The sequence below is a fragment of the Aedes albopictus genome, chromosome 2 (assembly GCF_035046485.1).
Source record: "Aedes albopictus strain Foshan chromosome 2, AalbF5, whole genome shotgun sequence".
Taxonomy (NCBI): domain Eukaryota; kingdom Metazoa; phylum Arthropoda; class Insecta; order Diptera; family Culicidae; genus Aedes; species Aedes albopictus.
This window is the reverse complement of record NC_085137.1, coordinates 202,079,772-202,101,930: the sequence shown is the minus strand read 5'-3', so window position 1 is coordinate 202,101,930 and position 22,159 is coordinate 202,079,772. Positions and strand designations below refer to the sequence as shown.

The 22,159-nt window shown below is 37.9% G+C and overlaps 1 protein-coding gene across 1 annotated transcript; it reads left to right on the top strand.

Annotated features, from left to right (window-relative positions):
* Positions 1-234: 234 nt before the first annotated feature.
* On the top strand, positions 235-21,848 carry LOC134286757 (uncharacterized). The gene is made up of 6 exons (XM_062848427.1): positions 235-385; positions 452-748; positions 6,628-6,764; positions 6,826-6,956; positions 7,032-7,083; positions 21,572-21,848. Exons 1-6 carry the CDS (start codon positions 313-315, stop codon positions 21,695-21,697), a joined length of 816 nt encoding a protein of 271 aa, XP_062704411.1. The 5' UTR covers positions 235-312; the 3' UTR covers positions 21,698-21,848.
* Positions 21,849-22,159: the final 311 nt, after the last annotated feature.

The following is a 22,159-nucleotide window of genomic DNA, read 5'->3' as shown; positions in this document are numbered from 1 at the left end:
CAACATACATATATAAGTCTACCAGAGTATTTTCATTCACACTAAAGAAGCATCGAATAAAAGCTTTCAAATAATGGATGGATAGAGTCAATTTGCTGTAGTTTCGAAGGTACATAATATATGAGTAAATAATTTTACGATATCTTGCACGCAAGCCCGTCCAGACGATCAAAGTGCTAGTCACCGCCAGATGGTGCATCGGGTTTTATCTTATCGAGTTAGTTCACCAAAGATAAGCAAATCTACGATTAAAAACACAAGTGCATCAACATATAATTTCCAGTCAAGTTTGATACCGTTGAATGATTAGAAATGGAACAGTACGAAGAGGATATTTATCGATTAAATTTAACAATCAAAAAGCTGATATCCAGGAACGATTTTCGTGAGTTAATTGCTAATTCATATCTAAACACGGCCATTGAACTACTCGATGTGATTTTCCCTACAGTGGAAACCCAAAACGACAAACTAGAAATCGAAAACCGTGTTTTGGCGGCAGAAAATTCCCAGCTTAATGATGCCAACATTAGCGTATCACAGTCCAATATGCTGAACAAGATGCAACTTGAGAAGGAAATTAGTCAACGGGAGCAGCTGTACGAGGCCAACCAGAGACACAAAGAACGCTACAAGATGCTGATGGATCGTTTTACCGAACAAAGCGAGAAGATGAAAACAATGGAACACAGTCTCCGATCGGCGGCGTCCACGAAAAGGATCAATCACGTGCCGGTGGAAATTATTGGTATGAAATGGTTTGTAACTAGCACTTGTCTGAAGTATGAGCGTGCTTTCTTTTTCATACGCATTGGTATTTTTTTTATCGAAGTCTTGTTAAAATGTCTAAAGTGAGTAAGTGCATATTGTTGAGGTTACAATCCGTCAGAAATGCAGCCGAGCAATGCAGTTCATACTTGAATGCGACAAGATCTCTACCACCTAGACAGCTTGCTTAAAGCTGCACTGCGATCGCAGATTAAAATCGAAATAACTAATCAGACATTAAGTTCCAAGTCGCAGATGTTCGACCGAAATCACGTTTAAGTGAAGATGATAAAACGTCTTAATCGGAAGAAGTTACAAATCTGTTGTCTTGGAGAGTAATCCACGAACATGTTGGTGTAGATGGAAAGGAGAGCGTTTTAGATCTTTTATCCCTTATATCACTCAAACCAATATCACGTTTTGACTATCAGCACTTCACTTTTACCTGTAAAGCTTTCGTTGAACATGAATGTGTGAATTTGTGAATAATTCGTATCGTATCAGAAATAAAAAAAAATCATTAACTGAAATAAAAATTAGAATATTTCTGGTAAAAATGGAAGAGATTAGAGGAATGTCTGTCGAACTGATTTCTTCTATAGCAATATTGATGTGGGAGAATATTTAGAACAAATATATGAAGAACTAGCTGTCCCGGCAAACTTTGTCTTGCCAAACTGTGGTGGTTTGACAGCTATTGAGGTGATTGCGGCACAGCTCTCTTGATTGGTTTCATTTCGATCATGTTGATATCCTAGATGTTGATTTTTATCCCAGTTCATAATCATACTTAATCAATTGTATTACTTTCTCAGTTGATATTCGTAATTTTCAATTCATATAAACACAGCCACCATGAATACGAATCAAACCATGAAGAGTCATCCCGATCGGTTCAACCCTTTTGTGAGTTTTTTTTGCCTCAATGGGACTTCAAACTCATTTTTATATGCTCAAATGAGTTGTATAATGAAAAAAATCATTGCATTAAAATTTGCATGGAAGTCGTTGCAAAACCCGACTTTTTCAGCACTCTTCGTATTTATCCAACTCAGCAAGCCTCGGCTCGTGCTGAAAAAATCAACATTTCGCAACTCGTTATATAAATAACTATTACAAGTCTCCATTTTGATGAAAAAAAAAACACAGACACGTTTAATGCTTCCAGTGAGCTATTTGGTCTTTGAAGGAAGCACGACACTAGACAACGGACTAGCATGCAACGCCCAGTGGCACAGCCGAAAACTTTTCCTGACAGCTGCGGCGGGAATCGAACCCGCACTCCTTAGCACGATGCGACTAAAGGCTTGGTGACCTTAGCCGCACGACCACGAAGCCGCACAAACGTAATTCAATCGATGCGATCGGCTTGTTCGATGCGATGAAACGTAATTCAATCTCGAACTAGCCTTGAACATCTCAATTAGTGCTGGAACCAACATTGCTTCTCCATTTTGAATCAGTGCTGAAAATATTCCTTCAACTCCTGCAGATTTAAAAGGCTGAAAATATCTAATTGCATTTTCCACACTGGCCTTCGTGAAGATTTCATCAGCTAAATCTGAGGCGGTGTTTACTAGGGTGTACTCGGGTGGCTGTACCAATTATGGCACTACCTAAGGAAAACTATTTGTACAAAAATAACGAGAAGACCAACGAATGTCATCATTATGTTAAGGCCTTTTCTTGTGTCATCACAAAATGGCTTCTTCGGAATCATCATCCAAATTCAACTTTACACAGTATTGCACTAATACATTTACGTAAGAAAATCGACGCTTACCTTTTCTCTAAAATTCTCCACTTCACGCAAGATATTTTGAAAAGAAATATAGAACACACTATTCCAATTAAAATTCTCTTTCGAACTATCTATACCACAAAGAAATATTTTCACTCAAACTTGAAAATTATTCAAATTTGTCTCAACCGGACTAAGAGTTCGATGGCAATGTTTACCACCCACTACAGTACAACGACGACGCCAGCAGCTCGACGCGACGGTGCCGTCCGGCGCACAATCATCGATCATTGAACGCAGTGATGTCGATCTTGCGGGCCAATTCATCAATAAAATCAATCAAAATCATTGAAAAGGTCAACTCAAATTTATCGATTATACGTCGTAAAATCGAAAACTATTCTTCGAATGATTATTGTTGTACTTTGAATCACATATGATAGTAATAAAAGCAAATAATTTTTATTTGTGAAATCTCCTCCGCACTGTCTGCCAACACAGCTGCTGCTTGCAAACATCAACAGCGGAAGAGCATACTAAGAGTATTCGATCATTTTTAGCTTATTACACATAAAATTCGATGTTTTTCGTAATATTGAGACATGTTTCATTGTTATTTAGCAAAACAGAGTAGTCTACTGCTTGAATTGCTTTTAAATTATTCATAATCTTGAAATGTTTACATTGGTGAAAGCGTGACAAAGAGGAGCTGTTTTTGTTTGTTTGTTTATAGAACAAATGTAAAAAGGCAACACCACTACTGTTGCGCTCGATGATTGTTAGAAATAAGAATCGAAAAAGAAGTGCTAAAATAGGAGTGATACGGGGAGTCACCTTAAAAGACAGTTTATTTTCCATACTTTACATGAACAATATAGAAACGGAGCCAAAACTATTTTTAGTATTTATTACAGCGTATGCCAATGATAGGAACCCTGTACCAGTTATGGTTACAATTTTTAACTTCGATTCCTTTTCGCACTATTTGCATCCATTTCTTATGTAATTAACCATAACTGGTACACTATGGCAAAAAAAAGAGTGCAAGGAAGCCGAAATTTTAAGGAAAATGATTTATTTCTACCATAATTTGAGCAAAATGTGGAGTTTAAATGTGTGCAACCATCTTTTGTGAACGTGATCTGATGTTCACAAAATTTTTCTTGTTGATGTAAAAAGGGCGATTGGTACTATAGCCATAATTGGAACACTTACCTTATTTGACTTCGTGAATTTTATACTAGGACATCCTTCACCTTCCAGAGATTTAGTATCATTGGAATCCACACTAAGAACCGAACCTTGAAAATGTGTTTCCATCATTAAATCCGAAGTTTAACGAGGAGTTTTGGTAAAAACTCCATCGTCACGCATCAGATTTCTCAATTCATTTGTATGACCTTTGCAAGCGATTTTGTAGTCTTGCAACTACAGCTGTTTATGGAGACAAATAAGGACCACTGCATCATTGAACCGTTTAACACAGTAGGGCAAAATACTGTGGGGCTGTACTCCACAGGCACCGTTAACGGTTAGATTTTTATTAAACTCTCCCTAACCGTCCATTCCTAGGCATGGTTCGCTTGACACCATGAATTAGGGGTCGCCTGTTTGGTGGACTTTTACCACCGGATCAGGCGATCCGTAGTGATATGCTAAGCCAGTTGAGACAACTGCTACCGCCACTACACGGCTATCTAGGCTGATCGGGAATATAAATTAATATCGATGATCAATTTCTTCAGAGCTTGAACAGCCTGAACATAACTTTAGATGAGTAAGATTTTTGAACGATGGGCGTTTGCACTATGGATTTGTTTTTGAAATTAGCCAGCACTTTCGTGGAATTCCGTTTAATTGTGTCAAAATTTATCTTTCAAAGGCGATATTTTAAGAATTTGACGAAACTAAACGAAATTTTATATAATAAATTTCGCCTAGTTGAATTCCGTGGAATATTTAAAAAATATTTTCCTCAACTCAACATTTATGATGCATTACACCTATTGTTGCGGTAGTGTTCCTATCCTCCAAAATCCCATGAGAATCCAATGGGATAACCAAACGATTAATTAACATAAACAGGGAAAAACGATAGTTTTCATATTTTTCAAAAAAAAAAAACTGCCGACAACCGTTTTAAAACTTTTTAATTAGGTGGTACGGTTAAATTAATTCAATTAATTTACATTATTGCCTTCATGATCGGTACTTGTTGTTCTTTTAGGGATTTATTGGTGTTGCCACACATGTGTTTTATCCAACCTTTTCTTTCTGTTGATACTACTTTACTCTGCTATTGGCGATCAAATGTGAGGTTAGGTAACACAAAATTTTCAACTTTGGAAGCAAAAATAACATATTTCTGGTCAATACATTGCATATAAGTTATGAGAATCTGCAATAATTTCACTTTTCTTCCATTTGTATCATTAGCAATTCAGTCTAGGATTCGTTATTCACTGTTTTAGAAAAGCGCCACCTGCGCAATTTAGCTTTGCGTTTGATAGTCAATTGCATGATACTACTTTAACAGTTGTCAATTCTTAACTTTCCCTGTGCATTAGGGTCATTTTATACACAAACCGTACACTACGCCAGTGAGCTGTTATTAACTTAATGCATTAGGAAGGTTAGATCAGATTTGCAGCTTACTAATTTCGGGATATATAGGGTATATTGCTGATTGTTACATACTCCATGCTTTTCATATGAGTTGTGCAACAATTGACGATTTTTTAAGCCGTGTAATAATTATCGAATTCATACTATAATGCACTTCCTTTTAACTACTAGTGTTCGGCTACGCAGTCTTTATTTTACAAACGACATTCTATATTTTCCCAAAGTTTCAACACTTAGTGTGTGTCGACACACCACGTGTCGAAACGTTGAGAAAATGTAGAACGTCGTAAGTTAAATAAAGACTGCGTAGCCCAAAACTAGTAATTAAACCATACAGTCGATCAATTATCTCTTACTTCTAACGATTAATTTATTTATCAATCAAGGTACAGGTCAGATTCGATTATCTGGAGTCGGGTTTTGAAGCTTCCCGAATAAATATCTGAGAAATGGAATCCTGTAGAAAGCTAAAATTTTGACATTTTGCCAAACCAACTTTGTTTAGTATTTAGTCAAAATTTCAGCTTTTTACAGCATTCAATTTCCCAAATATTTATTCGGGAAGTTTCAAAACCCGACTCCGGATAATTGAGTTTGACCTGTAGTTCCTATCGGGACAAATAGCAAAACATTCATTTATTCATTCATTCAAAAAAATAGAAACTTTATAATTTAGATAAACTGTGACCTTAATTTTCAATTTTTTTTTCCTAAAACTGCACAAAAGTAAGTAGTTTGTAATACGCATTTTATGTTGTATTTTATTTGAAGTCAATTCTTATGTTTTCTACGGAAGCAATAACCCAGATAAATTGATGAACAGAAATGGAAGGACAAGGACGATAGACAATCCTAGCACCAACAAAACTATAACTAATGCTTATTTTGTTCATTGCGGGTAGAATAAAATAAATCGCCAATCTATTAAGACTGAGATAGCCGTTCCAACGTACGAACATCCAGTGCCAGTCGAAAAATCCCAAATCAATTTATAATTTGGGAAAATGTCATTCGGGTAAAAAGAAATTCGGGTTAATGGAACTTGGGGTAAGCTGAGAAGTCACTGCTTTATTTGAATAGCGGCTTTGGTTCACCAAGTCACCGAGACTTCGTCACTTAAGTCAGTAGGCACCTATGGCAGGCCCCCATAAAAAAAAATAAGAAGAAAGTTGAGTGCGCAAAAACTGCTCTCCTTTTCCATCCTCTTAAGCACAAATCGAACCTGCCAAATCAGGTCAAAAGAGAATGCACCGGCCTAGCAGTCAGCATGACATCAACCTCTGCGACTGCGACTGCTGCTGACTGCTGTCTTGCCGGTCAAGTAGTCCAACGTCGTCCCAAGAAGGTCTGCCAAAGTCTTTGCCTCGCTCGGGGATTGAATCGAAATCATTGAAGGCTGCACAAACCGACGACGATGACGGTCGGCGGCCGCGCGCCGATGGGGCTCTTTAATTACGCAAATTTTGAATTATGACGCATTTGTCTCATTCCAGGTAAGGTCTCCGACATCGGGAAAAGTAAAGAAACCGAAAAACGATGCTTGGAGCTGCAGAGCAGGTGCGACGAGCTGCGGAAGGACCTAACTGGGGCGTACGCCATCATCGATGATCTGGAGTTCGAGCTAGAAAGTGTATGATTCTGGGGTTCTGCTGAGCTCGGTATGGAACTGAAATCGTATTGGTTTTTCGTAGATTGACTTCTTGGAGGACGAAATTGACCGACTGCAGCAGGAAGTCAAACGTTTGAGGTCCAAACTGCGAGATCAATCTCCGCTGGCCTCTGAGGGTGCAGCAACCGCCGCTGAACAGTCGGTGTCGGAAAGGTTAGATCTCTTATGCTACTAGGTTTGCAATTTTAGATATCGAACATAAAATTGAATGGCTATTTTGATTTGCAGCACACCGAAGTCAGTAGAGCATGATGATGTGGATTCCTTGGCAACAATAAAGGTGAGATCGATTTTGAAAGTCGTTAAACAATTAAGTGTTTATGGGTTGCTAAAAATAGTCTTCTGAATTCGAGTGATAGCAATGCAGACAGAACTAGGAGAGTATAACACAAAACATAAGGATTGAATCATATCGGAAAAAAATAGAATGCTTATACACTCCCGATCAAAACAAGCAACAAAATATCCGATAATAAATTGAAACAAGTTATAGAATGCATGTTAAAAAGAGACAAATTTACTAAAGAAATCATAATAAATAAAATAGTTATAACTTTTATTTCTAATAAACAATTTTAATTTAAGTCAAACGTTTTTCGAAGCTCTTCATGTAAGTCATGAATGCTGAAAATTTCATTACATTTGGTAAATTGAATCCAGGGTTACAATAGTTCATATTTGGCTATCGGATAATTAAGCCTTTTACAAAAATCTTTTCAATTTCATGTACTGCAAACTGTCAACAAAACGTTGTATATCATGAGGCCTACAGGAAATGAAATGCATGAAATCTTACAGAAACTTTGTAAACAACAAGGCCAAGAAACGTCAGAACCTCAAATAAAATCAAAATAATGAAATGCCCAATATGTAGGGTACTGCAGGCCGCGATTGCCAACATATATTTTTCATAAGTCTTTGACGTTTTCTGGCCTTGTGTTTACGATTTGGATATAGAAAAAATGTCGTCAGCTTTCAAACTTTGCTCCAGCTTTTCATGGGTGGTTTGATTCCATTCAAAATGTGGGGATTCCTCCAGCAGTCCATGAATTCCTTCTGCGATTCCTCTATCACCTTTTGGCTGGATTCTGCAGAAATTTCTTCATTATTATTATTATCTTTATTAACGAGATTTTCAGCCCAGGGCCTGCAGGGCTCCTACAAACTCAATATGCTCGGTTCGGTCCTCCCATTGATTTACCATCGAGCCGTTATGCACAACTATGTAGCTACGCAACGATTTCGAAAGGCGCGAAACGGCTGAAAATGTCGAACATGGATTACGTCGGCGGATATGGTAGGCAGGTATTAGGAAATAAGAAACACTGAACGGGGCTGGTTCATCTCTGCTCTCTAGGAAATTTCTTCATGAGATTCTTCGAGAGGTTTATTTAGAATTCCTTTAGAAGTTCCCCCAGTGAAACTTCCACGAGTTTCTCTTGAGGTACCTAAAGCAGGTTTCTGTGGAATTCCTCAAGGAGTTATTTCCATGATTTCTCTGGGAACTCCTTTCAAGATTGCTTTTGATATTTCTTCCGCAATTTTTTCATGATTTTTTTCAGGGATTTTTTCAAGAGTACCGGAATTTCTTTAGGAATACTCTTTCGAGATTTTTCCACAAATTTGTTCCGAGATTCCTCCAGAAATGTTTGGGATTCGTTTTGAGATTTCTCAGGGAGATATTTCTGAGATTGTCCTCTGAGATTCTTCCGTAAGTTTCATAATTTCTCAAAGAATTCTCTCCATGAAAAAAAAAATCGTTTAGAGATTCTAGTAAGATTTCTTTCTGAGATTCCTCCAGGAATTCGCTCCTCTAGGAATTTGTTCCGAGATTTCCCAGGAGTTCCTCCTAGGTTTTCCTCCAGGATTGCCAACCCGTGAAGGAAATCTTGGTGGCCCTAGACAGAACTTTAGAAGAAATTTCAGAAAGAGCTTCTTAAGGAATCTTAGGAGAAGGAAAAAGAGCTCCTTGTGAAGGAACTTCTAGTCGAATGTCAGAAGAAACTCATTTAGGGATCCCAGATAGAACCCCAGGTTTATTAAAAAGAATCCTGGAGAAATCCAAGGAGAAACTTCGAGGGAAACGCTAGTAGGAACTCCGGAATGAAAACTAAAAGGAACCTCTGGAGGAATCACAGAAAAAGCCTCTGAAAAATTATCAAAAGATTGAGTCCTAAAATGGAGGGATTTTGGAAGAAAATCTTTGAAAAATTCTAGATGGAAATCTTTGACGAAACCCAGAAACAACTCGTAATGGAATACTGAAGAAACTTCAAGAGGATTCTCAGAAGAAATTCCTAGGAAAACCTTCGGAAAAAGTTCCTGTCGGAATCTTTGAAAAATATACTGGAAAATTTCTGGAATTCCGAAACGTAAGTAATTGTTAAGGTCGCAGAAGGAATCTCTGTAGAATATCACAAGAAGTTTCTGGAGAAATTTCAGAAATAAGGCCGGAACAAATTTAATTTTCTTCTTTTATCACTTTGCTCGTTGACTCGTCAAGGGGGTAGATAATAAATAATAAATGTATTTGTTGAAAAATTACCCAAACAATTAGGCAAAATTGTAAAACTCATCGGATTTGTTAAGAAATTTTCTTGACAACTTTAATTTCTGTTCAAAAATTTTAAATTTTTGTATAATTTATTTGTGTCCCCCATCAAAATTGCGGGTTCATATACAAGTGGTTAGCGCCTGAAATGTAAGAAATTAGGTATACTTTGATAAATTTGATACAACTTATAGCATATTTTCAGTTGGAGTCACATAAGGAGCAGAGGGAAATAAAATTGTTGGTAATAAGTAATCAGGGAGTAGGATCAAACCAGTGTGAGTACTGTTGATTGGGTTAAAATAACCATTACTTATCTCTAAATATATACAGCTTTTAGCGTTCTGGATTCTACGTCTTGTGTGGTTCCTTGCTCAAAAGAGTTCCGACAATTCCCACCCCAACACTAACTATGTACCAGAAGAAATCCCTTCAGAAAGATAAAAAAAAATCTTTAATTCCTGAAAGAGAGAAATTCTGGAGGGATGCTGAACAAATCACAGGAATTCTTTCTGGGATTTTTCCGTAAGTTCTTTGTGAGGTTCTCTCAGGAGAAATTGTTCCTGGGGTTGTTTCACCCGAGCAGAGGGGAATATCAAATTAATAACTACGAAATCACAAAACCTGTTTTTATATCTTGTTTTGTTATTATTGAATTATCAAGGCATTACGTTTCCATAACATGTTTTGTTGGACAATCTTATTTTGTTATGACCAAGCAATTGGTATGCAGCCCTTAAATAACATTTCAATATTACATTCTGTTGTGGAACAAGTTTGGTTATTATTGTATTATTGAGAGTGCACAAATACTTTATGGTATTGCTATCTAAACTAAAACAAATTTTGAAACAAAACCTACGTCATTCTACAACGTTATTTACAGCATTTGAGGGAAAGCAACTGCATATTCACTCATCAATTTGTCTTCCTCTTCCATTTATCATTACATCCAAACTGAGACAAAGTGCATGCCCCATATCACTAGCTAGTATTCCGTGGGAAAAAGTTTGCATAATGCACCAGAAAAACTGTTTAACGATTTTTTGAAAAGTGTGCAAAGTTAGGCCCTAGGTGCGCAAAGTATGGTACGCTTACGGTATCACATTTGATAAGAGGTGTGGTATATTACGTGACATGGAGGTGCTGTAATGTGTACAAAACAAAGTCCCTGCTGGGCGGCGCGAGGTTTTGCTAAATTTCTGAAATTGACTGAGTTGTAGCTGAAAAGTACCCAAAATACCAGCCACTGCCCAAGTGGCGCAGTAATATCGGCGTTGTTGTGGAGTTAGCGTATTGAAAAGATATGGTCTCTCGTGAAACATGCTTCGTAATTACACTGTTGAAAACGCTTTGACATCCACGTGCAGCACAACAGAACATGTGCTCGATGAACAAATTGAGATTTGAATTATGAAAATGCTACCACAGACAAACAGACGTAACACCTTGAACGATTTTCTTGAAAATCCATCGCCCAGTTCACACTACCATCACCTTGTGGAAAAGTTGCACGAATCGCTGTGTTGTGCAATATCGTCAACAGAAGGCGCTAGTGTGAAACGTCAAACGCATAGAAAAACGATGCGCGCGCCTCTGGTTGTGAAAGCCACAACTATGAAAATTTAAATTGATCGTTGAAAGCGTGGTCGATGGAAATTTCGCAAGTGTTACGTCTGTTTGTCTGTGATGCTACGGTTAACCTTGGCTTGGTCAGCCAAAGCAAAATCAAGAAATTGACATTTATGCTTCGTAATGATAACTTTGAAGTCAATACTTTGGGCCTAGACTGGGCAGATATGCTATTGGTGATTTGATGGTGCATGAAGAAGAAGAAGAACGATGGTGTTTTGAAAAATCCTATCCCTACCACACAGGAGAAGATTTTAAAATGCCTCTATAAAATCTAAAACAAAATCTAATTAAAAACGGTTTGATGTACGGTGTAAGATCTTGGACAGACTACATATTGAACGTATAAATTTAAATTTAACATTTTTTTCTTGGTAAGGTACTTAATTTGTACCAATCACCAATTGGGTTTTCAAATTAAGAATAATATATTGATTTTTTGATTTTATTCGAAAGAGCACCTTTTTTTAAGCCAGTATGATTTTTTTCAGATTTTTTAAACTTTATTTTGATACCTAAATTCAATTACAAAAAGATTTTTTGAAATCACCTTTTGACAGCTGGGCAACTGCTTGACAGCTCCGCCCAGTACGAAATGCGACGAGGGGTGATTCGACAAATCGCTCCCATACAAACTTTAAATCGATTTTTAAATAGGTTCCCGGGCACCAAAGTTCATGAAAATTTGGATGTCGGCTCAGTTTGGCATGTAGATTGTGAATATGGAATTATCTCAACACCACTAAAGAAGCCAATTGCAGCTGGTCTATGGAAAATTCCACGTGTATGGCAATTCGGGGTTTTTCTTAACTCACGATGACCAGATCGGTTCAGTCGGATTTGTTGTTGATGGAAAAAAAACTGGATCACATGAGATCAATATTGTCAAAATCGGAGAAAATTCATCGCAGATATAACCATTACATAGTTTACCTTCTTTATTTTATTGTCTGCTGTTTCATATTATGAAGTAAAAAATAAAGGCATTGCAACTTCTAGAAATTTCATCAGACTCTTCCGTATTTTTTATTTTATTCATTGCTATAATTTGAGTTTTGGGTAAATATAGCATCATAGCTATTGATATTTTTATCTTTGTGTTAATTTCCTTCTTTCAATATCCCAGTCGTGTTACGGTGCCAAATTCCTATCACTTTTCTACGATTCCCAATTCTTATAGGTTAAGTAAAATTTTACCTTCAAAAAGTGATACATCTGCAAATGAGTTTTTTTTTATCTCAAAATTGAGTAAACTTAGTTGAATTTATATGTCATTTTAACAGTACTGCTATTCTAACCTCTAATTATAACGTCAAAAAGTACCGAACAGACTATGTATTACGAAGTAATGAATGTTAGTGAGAGTGGAGATAGCAAATATGGTACCTACTAAATAATTCTAATCAATAAAAATATCAACTATACAGACAATTCTGCTCAATTGATGATTGCATTTGTCTATTATAACTTTTTTCTTTCGATCTATTATTATTCGATCATATATTGTTTGATATTATGTCATAAATATCTTTTTTCATTACTAAAAATAATCTAAAATAGAATAAAACTAAACAGCATCTGCAGAAGTAATCATATCGGCATATGATATAATTACCTTTTACCTTCGCTCACGTAGGTACATGTATAATCGCCGTTCCCACAACGCGAACAAAACAAAAAATTAAAAAAAATCATCTCCGTCTGGAAAGAATCTTTGTCACCGCCAAAATGCACCCCATGACGAAGCTCAATCATAAATAGTCGACTAGCAACTTTTTCGTCGTTCTCTTTGTTCCGAAACAGCCGACGACGGGCCATGCGAACGCCACCACTGTTATTAGTGTTACAGTGCACATCTCTGCGCACCGCGATAGCGCTGTTGGTAAGAGAGAAAGGTTCATTGTTTGATCTTGCATTCAAATCTCTGTCTATTTTTGTCCTGCGACTGGCAAACATAAAATGGTGGAATGGGGAAACTGGCAATACGTAGAACCAGTAAAGCTTCTATCGTCCCTCACTGCAAGTGCTGTGATAGCCTCATTGGTAAAGGCGACTGAAAATTTACGATAGCAGGATTGGAGGTTCAAATCCCGTCCATGTTTGTAAGTTTTATAATGAATTCGAAATTTTTTTATGTGACCTGTTATTTTCTAAAAATAGAATAACACACTTAAAATAATTACCCAAAAATGAGTAAAAAAAGTTAGTTTTTACCCTAATTTTGCTTTCGAAATGTTATCAATAACTCTTTAATATCAAAATTTGTTATTGAAATATTTCCCAAATTCACTGTTATTAAGTTGTTATTGCCACTAACAAAACATGTTATTAAATTGATTTTTCAGGAACAAATTTTTGTTATGTGACTTGTTATTTTGCCGCTTATGACAGTCAAGTTTATAACTCAATATGTTATGTTAATAACATGAAAATTACTAATTCCGTTATGCAGTTATTTTGCCAAAATAACGCATTTTGTTATGCTGTTGTTTTTCTCTTCTGCTCGGGCAGGAATTCCTCCTGGGACCCCCCAGCGGGCTCTTTCTACGACACTTCCAAGGGTTTATTCCGAATTCCTTCTGGAATTCTTTCAAAAGCTTCTGAGATTTCTAAAGAGGTTCCATCTGGAGTTAGTCCAGGTACTTCTTTATGAATTCCTAAAGGAATTAGTTCTTGAATACCACCAACCAGCAATACTTTCCGAGATACCAAGATTTATTCAGGAATTCCTCTAGGTCGCCTCAGGGATCTCCTGAGATTTTCCGTGGGGTTTCTTCAGGATTCTTTCGGAAGTTTTTTCTGTGAGAAAACCTTTTTAGATTTGATTTCAAAAGAGATTCCGGCTGGGATTGCCCAAGGGTTCTACGATTTCTTTAGGAATACCCTAGAACAGAACTAGTTGAATAACAGTTTCTCAGGCCAAAGTTTGCTTGAGAGTGGTTAGTGCTACTTTTGTACAGCAAAAATGTTTGTTGGGTACCTGCCGGATGGTCAATAGGAACTCCGTAAATATCCCAGGAATTATTTTCGAGGTTCCAGCAGGAATTCCTTCCGAGATTCTTCCTCATGTTATTTCTGAGATATCTCCAAAAATTTTTTGGAGGCATTTCATAAGGATTTCCTTCTGGGCTTCTAAAAGGATCATCTAGATGAATCCCAGAAAGCACTCCTGGAGGAATCTCAGAAAGTGTGATCATAATGAAGGAATCCTGGAAGGAACCCCATGAAGAAAATTAGTAGGAACTCCTTATGGAATCCCGGAAGGAATTCCTCTGGAGTTCCTTCTGAGATTCTTCGATAATTTTTGCTTCTCAAATTGACCTACAGTTATATCTGGGATTCTTTAAAGTGTTCTATCTGACATTCCTGTAGTATTAGAGACTTCTTCCTTTTTCTGAGATTCCTTGAGGATCTTCTTCTGGGGTTTCGCCAGAAATTATATAACTTCTCCGAGAGTTTCTTCACGAGGGGGAGGCATTCCTGGAGAAACCCAGGAAGAATTCAGGGGTCAGAAGAAATTCCTGGATGATTCTGGGGTTTCTGGAGCTATTCTGGTATTAACGGCAGAATCGCAGAGGTGATCCACATCCACAGCATGGAGTGCCCTATATGACTTTCATATCATATGACTTCAATACTTATTAGTTTAAGACGAGTTCGAGTTGGTGGGAGGAGGGATGCAAGAGGACTTATTGAACTACCTAAAGGCATCGAAAAACTCCCTTGAGTATGGGTAATTGAATCTGCAAGCGTAACTTGCGATTTCTCGCAGTTCATACTATTCATACTATGCATTACTATTAACAAGACATATAGCATTTCGAGATCAACGCACAAATCACCTAGACGTGACAATTTTCATGTTATTTGTTATGCAATATCTTCCTCTTAAAAAAAAACAAGATGTTCCTGTTGTCTTTTTTTTCTAAAAAAAACTGAGAAGATTGCATACCTAGAAAATCTCTCATCTCTGTTTATACCGATGCATATTAGCCTCGCATGTAATATTTCGCATTGCTCAAGCATGATTCACTGGTCATATTGAACTTCTTTATTAAACATTACCATTGCGGCAGGCCAGTGCTCGTTGCAAGGTCTGTCTCAAAGCATACCACGCACTCATAAACTGATCCAGAAAACATATTAGCACTTTGCGGTTAACCTAATGACACGCCACTCATCTCCTTAAACGAAGGTGTGACCCCAGATCGTACACATTCAAGGTCGGATCCGCTGGCAACGCGACGGACGCTTTGGGTCAACGTCAACACGCACAACAGCGAACGCGTACCTACCTATGTGAAAATGATTCAGTGCCAAAAATAAATCGGCAAGTGTGCCCGAGGGGTCCACTCTCGAGTCTCGAACATGTCCTATACACCCCGTCGTCGTTGTCGCGAGTCGTACCTTTCGATGCACGTAACAAGAGTTTTTTTATGTTTCTGGTTTACTTAGCTGTTCATATGGTAACCGCAGTCCATTGTAAATTGGTACCACTTTAGATCGTACCACCTTGCGAATTGATTATCCAAAGAATAAAACGTTTTGCGAGTAAGGAAAATAGGGGAATTGTTTCATTATACATTCTCATACAATTGTAAGTTTTTAGCTTATTCAGAGTTTTATACATTCTGTTTTAATTTAGTTACCGTAACGGCATAACTTTTTTAAACTCTTGATGCTCTTACACTTTTTTGGATTCAATAAGGGATCTACAGCCCTGAAAGGGAATCGTACTCGTCATACCAAAGCGTGGTTAAATTGAACTCCGGGAAACTTGACGAATAAAAAAGAATAGCCATTTCTTATAGCTGCACTAGCAGGCATCGATCGGAATCAACTGCATGCTCAGTTTTAGTAATGACACTTCCTCCAGATTGATTTAATTACGAGGTTCAAAATAATAGGCAATCAATTCAGTAGCTGTGCGGAAATGTGGGGATATTTGATTTGTTCACCTCAAAGGCTGTTTTGCGTCCACCGCAATGAAATAGAATGGTAATTTCCCAACAAAACTATATCAACACATCACACGGTATGACACATTGTGAACACCTTCTAACATATTATTGTAGATTTAGCACTAAATTGGTGTCCGAAGTAACTTCATTGACTTCCGCTGCCTTTCCTATGCGTTAAACATAACGTCGGAAGTAGTGCGCTGAATAAAGCATCAGTTTTACTATACAGCGCACTACTTCCGACGTTATGTTTAACGCATAGGAAAGGCAGCGGAAGTCAATGAAGTTACTTCCGACACCAATTTGGTGCTAAATCCACAATAATTAGATGTGATAATGTACCAATGATTCCCGCCCACACCCAGTTATAATCGATGTAGTATTGGCTTCGGTAGCTAACCGTTTGTTGCCCGCGTGCAAATTGCTCTAGTTGAATTCAATCTACGGTTCTCTGAAGTCGAGGCATGACTTCGCTTAGATCATCAAATTGTCCTAGAAATAGTCGTGAGAGGCATTCTCATTGATACATGATAAAATATTAGTATATGTAGTGCACACAGGTTTCCCATACATAAAATATGTGATTTTATTTTATCAAGAGTTCCATGACCTCAAGGCCTGACTTCAACCAGATCATCCCGGGTACCTTCTCAGGAATCTATCCGAGGAATTTACTTACTCTTGTTCGGTGTATTATTGGTTTCTGGAGCTAACCGTTGTTTTCCGCGTGCAAATAACTCTCATTGTAGTCAATCTATGGTTCTTTGAAGTCAAACCATGACTTCAATCAGATCGTCCAAATTTTCTGCAGTTCGTTTATATGCCAACGTATGTATATATTTTCAAGTATTGGTGTGAATAAGATCGATAAAAAACAATTGAAAATCATCCGTGATGATTATTTCGAGTGATCATGTTTAGTGCGACGAATGACGCCCTCCTCATATGAAATTATAGAGAGTTTTACAGTGCGACTCCGTGGTCGTGCGGCTAGGGTCACCAAGCTCTTAGTCGCATCGTGCTGAGGAGCGCGGGTTCGATTCCCGCCGCAGCTGTCAGGAAAAGTTTTCAGCTGTGCCACTGGGCGTTGCATGCTAGTCCGTTGTCTAGTGTCGTGCTTCCTTCAAAGAGCGAAAAGCTCACTGGAAGCATTGAACGTGTCCGTGTCTTTTTTACAGTTTGTGTCAAAAATGCATTCGAATCCATCCACTCCGAGCAGAGATAATAAATTTATTCGCGTGTCATACCTACAGGGGATAGACAAAATGGTCGGGACCGGCAAAATTTTCACTTTTCATAATATTGTCAAATATTTGTAACTTTTTAAACAGTGCATAAAACAATCTAAAATTTTTACTGTAAGTGGATCAACTAGTTGTTTATAAATGGTCCAAATTTGGAAAAAATCGGGCTATTCTACAGGAAGTTAGACAGATTCTAGAAAAAGTCATAATTATACGATAGCTAACGTTGAATTGTTATATTTCCGGATTCAATGAACCAAATGCAATGAAATTTTGCGAGTCTATGACCAACTGATAGGAAAAAATTTAGATCTCTTGATGCACTTTTCAAAAAGTTAGATATTTAATCAGTTTTCTACTAGAATTCCTCTAGGCATTTCTCGAAGGGTTCCTCCAGGTAGTCTTTCAGAAATTCCTTTCAAGAGTCCTTTCGGGATTGCTCTAGTCATTCCTCCAGGTATTTCTCAGGTATTTCTCCTGGATTTCATTCAAAGTTTTTTTCCAGGAGCTCCTCCAGGGATTTCCTTCAGGAGTTCCTGCAGGCATTCCTCCATGAATATCTCTAGGGATTCTTCCAGACATTCCTCCAGGAATTCGTCCAGCAATTTGCTCAGGGACTTCATCTAGAATTTCTATAGAAATTTGTCCACACGCTCAATTCAAAGTAAAATTCACTGAAGTGTTTTCAGCCGGGTGAAAATTTGTTTGCGCGCGCTGTGGTGAGGTTTACTGACAGTTCGAAATAACATTTAGGATTTTTCGACATCCTTCTACCAATAATGAGTGTAATAAGTAATTGTACTATTTAAATCAGCCCTCTTTTGCTTACCATTTGAACGATACGCGTATTTAGACTACCACTAGGATAATTTTCCAATTGTTGCACGGCTAAAAACTCGCCAGTTGTTGCACACTCCATGTTATTCTTATGAGGTGTGCAACAATTAGCGAATTTTTAGTCGTGCAACAATTGGCAAATTACCCTAGTAATCACTTTCAATTTGTGTACTTAGTGCTAACGTAAGAACAAACACGACAATCACGAAACGCGACGCGAGATAAGACACGACACTTATGGTTCTTACAATCGTCAAAATAATTAAAAAATTACCTTAATGCCGACCGGTTTCGGGCTCGATGCAGCCCATCTACGGGACAATGTCCGACTGATTGCGTTGTTCCAAGTTTGGAGAGAGAGAATGCTACTACTGCTGCTGTTGGTGGTTCGTGTCGACGAGATCGAATAGACTCGACATAATGGGAGGATCGTCTTCATTCATCAGCGGTTTTTGGGCATTGCTGATAAACATTGACTCCCATGCGTTTAAGTGGGAAGCTTTCCTCACAGTTTTTACGAGCTTCGCACTTCCCCAATTTATTTCGTGGTCGGTTTCCACCGTATGAACCGCCACGCTCGATTCGTTGCTTTTCTTAGATGCCACTGCGTTCTTATGTTCCCTTATGCGGACTTTGACTTTCCGGCGGGTTTGTCCAATGTAAACCGCCGGACAGTCTTTGCAGGGAATCTTGTATATGCCAGACTGCTCGTCAGGTGGAACCTTGTCTTTGAGGTTGCAAAGCAGGTCACGCAGAGCGTTCTCACTTTTGTGGACAACGTGTAACCCTTGTCGGTGAAGTAGTAATATTCCTCAGTTTCAGTTATCCACACTGAGGAAGATTACAAGTGGTAGACATATGCGTATCTGTTAAAGGATAAGCAAGATAAGGCGGAATTTAATGTTTAATTACTGATTACACTCATTCGAAGAGGGTATTTTGCTTAGAAAGATTACTTTTATATTATTAGTAGGGACAATGGAAATTGGCGGTAAAATTTCTTAAATTTTGCGGGCTACTATTGTGAATTTCGCGGCAATGTTGACCATTTTTTTTTGAAAAAAAAAACTTTTTTGCATGTCAAATGAATAATTTATTTAAAAAAGTAACAAGTTTTATGATTTTTCAAGAAGGAAACATACATTTGATGCAATGATTTTTTATTATGCAGATACGGAATCGTAAATAATCTCAAACTGTCGAAAATTCTGTCAATTTTCGACTAAAAATTTGAAATTTATGGGAATATGTAAGGTATTTTTACAGTTTTGTCAAATTTCGCAGCATTTCGCGGGATTTCTTGAATTTCGCGGCCAAAGCCCAATTTCGCGGATTTCGCGGCTTCCGCGAAATCGCGAATTTCCATTGTCCCTAATTATTAGTTTCATGGTGTAAATCCAAAGAGCAGAATGTTCATGTGCTCAGTGCGGATACGCCTGTTGGTCCAGGTATTGTTTCGGAAATTACTCCAGGAACTCCTTCAGAAATTTCTAAAGCACATCTTCCGAGGATTTCTCCAGGAAACCCTTCAGGGATTACTTCAAAAATACTTTCAGCAATTTTTCCAAGAAATCCTCCAGGAATTTTTCAGAAACTCGTCCAGGAAATTATCGAGGAATTCTTCCAGCAATTTCTCCAGGAATTCCTGCAATTCCTGACCTGCCTTTTTTAAACTTAGTGTTCTTTGAGCACTTCCGCAGTTTTTGGTTATAAGGCTCTCTTCACATGTCATTGCATGAATTTGTATATTGTGAGGCAAGTACAATGATACGCTATGCCCAGGGAGTCGAGAAAATTTTCCCCTCCAGAAAGGCTAACTGGAGACTCCGAAATTACTCTAAGAATATTTTCACGAAATCCTCCAAGAAATTCTCCAGGGATTCCTTCAAAAATTCTCCCAGAAACTCCTCCCAGATTTTTTCCAGGAATTCCTTTAGGGATCCCCCTAGGGATTTCACCTGGGATTCCTCTAAGAATTCCAAATTTTGTGTAAGGATTTCTCCAGAAATTACTTTAGGAATTTCTCCAAGAAGTAGACTAAAAAAATTCCAGGAATTCTTTCAGGAACCCCTCCAGCCGTTTCTTCAGGAGTTTACTCAGGGATTCCTTCAGGAATTTTTACAATTACAATAAGTCCTCCAGGGGTTCTTTTAAGGAACATACATGTCAAAGAGAGTCACAACAGCGCAGGTTTTGGTTGCGCAGAAGTCACTGTGACTTATTTTCAAGAAATAAACGCTCTGCTAGAAGCACTGTCAGACATTTCTCCAGGGAATTCAGGAATTCACCCAGGGAAGACTCTTTCGCAATACTCCCAAGGTTCCCTCCCGGAATTTCTCTAGAAAATGCCCCAGGAATTCATCAAGGAATCTCTTCTTAAATTCCTCCGGATATTTCTTTTTGAATACATTCTAGCGATTCGTCCAGGAAATTCCGATGAGTTTCAAGATGTTTTCAAGAATTTCATTTTATTTGGGAATTTTCCGGAAATCCTTCCAGGAAATTCTTCAAGAAGTTCCTCAGAGATTGCCCAGAGGATTTTTTCTGAGATACCTCGAGGGGTTCCTCTAGTGATAGTCTCTAGGCTTTTACGAGAATGACTTCCAAGCATCCTTCTGAGAATATGGAGTTTCATGCTCTAAAACCCTGCAGTATGGGTATATATTAGGGTGTCACGAAATTTCACATGGTCAAAATTTGCCCAGCAAGTTATGTATAGCTAAGTGTGTTAAAAATAAACTTTTGTATACGGCAACTTTCAGAAATGACGTTTAGAGGTCGCATCGGCGAGATTGTTGAAAAATTACCATTTTTTCGTTATAAATATCATACAATTTTTTTTTTACCGAAAAAAACTGGCAATACCCTCCATTTTTATATTTTTTACAGCCTGATATAGTTCCAAACTACTTGGTTTTGATGCTGAATTTTTGAATTTACTAAAAGTTGTCATTTTTTATATATACTATGGATTTAACCCATCATAAAAAGTAGCTCAACCCAATGCTAATTTAAAACAATTTCCACAAAAAGATAGGACATTTTATTAGGAAAAACTTTGCCAAAGACTGCATGGCGTTTAATTTATTCATTTTAAAGCTATTCACATAAGAACTGCCCAAAATACATGCAAAGTAATAAATCATATAAGCTCAACAAGTTTTGGTCTAGAAGTTTGTTGAAATGATTTTCCAATTTTTTGAGGACGGCACCATCACTGCTAGGCGGTGTAACCCCTTAATAAGTTGATTTATCTTAAATACTTATTGTATTTGTATAACCTGTTCATTGTATTTGTATATTTTTTTCAATTAATTTTATTTTTTTTTCTGTATTAACGAGATTTTTAGCCCTAGGCTATTTCATCTCGGGACCCACGCTTTACTTCCCTTCCGAAGGAAGAACTCACATTTTGTGAGTTTGTCGGGAGTGGGATTCGATCCCAGGTCCTCGGCATGATAGTCAAGTGTTCTAACCATCACACCAGATCCGCTCCACCTAATTTTCTTTTATTGTTTACGGTTTCTAAACTTTTGTTTACAGATTCGTTCTGAAGAGGACAATGTTGACCATGTGGACAACAGAAGAAAATCCCGCCGAGACGGACTTCACCGGAAATTGGAAAGCTTGCACGAGAAACATCAGAGTGAACATTACCCAGGGTCATAGATTACGGCCACTGAAGCATAAAAACTGCACCCTCTTTAGTCATTTATCCATATTTGCACTACGAGGGTCAGGCCACTGCTTGCCGGTGCGGTTTCTCTTCGTTCAATCATTATATTTATCCCCCATCCCAAATAAACGAACTACCTCATTATGGGTTTTCCTTCGATCGACCGATCCATCCCTCAAACCTGCGCGTATCGATTTCAGCCTCCCCGGGAGAACGCCCCGAAGAAATGATCACCATTAATCACCATTATTCGCAAGTGCACACCTATTTTCGCCATTAATGAACCACGCTTTAGACAGATATTGTTGCTGCTGCCGCTGTTGTCATTGAAATGTAGTTCCCGCACAATCGTGCTCCCGACAACCGCCGCCGCAGACCTTGCCGTGTCAATAATTTGTTTGGACAGTGGCTTGAACGCGGCTACCACTTCTTTGGATTCTGACGCAGCACACCCC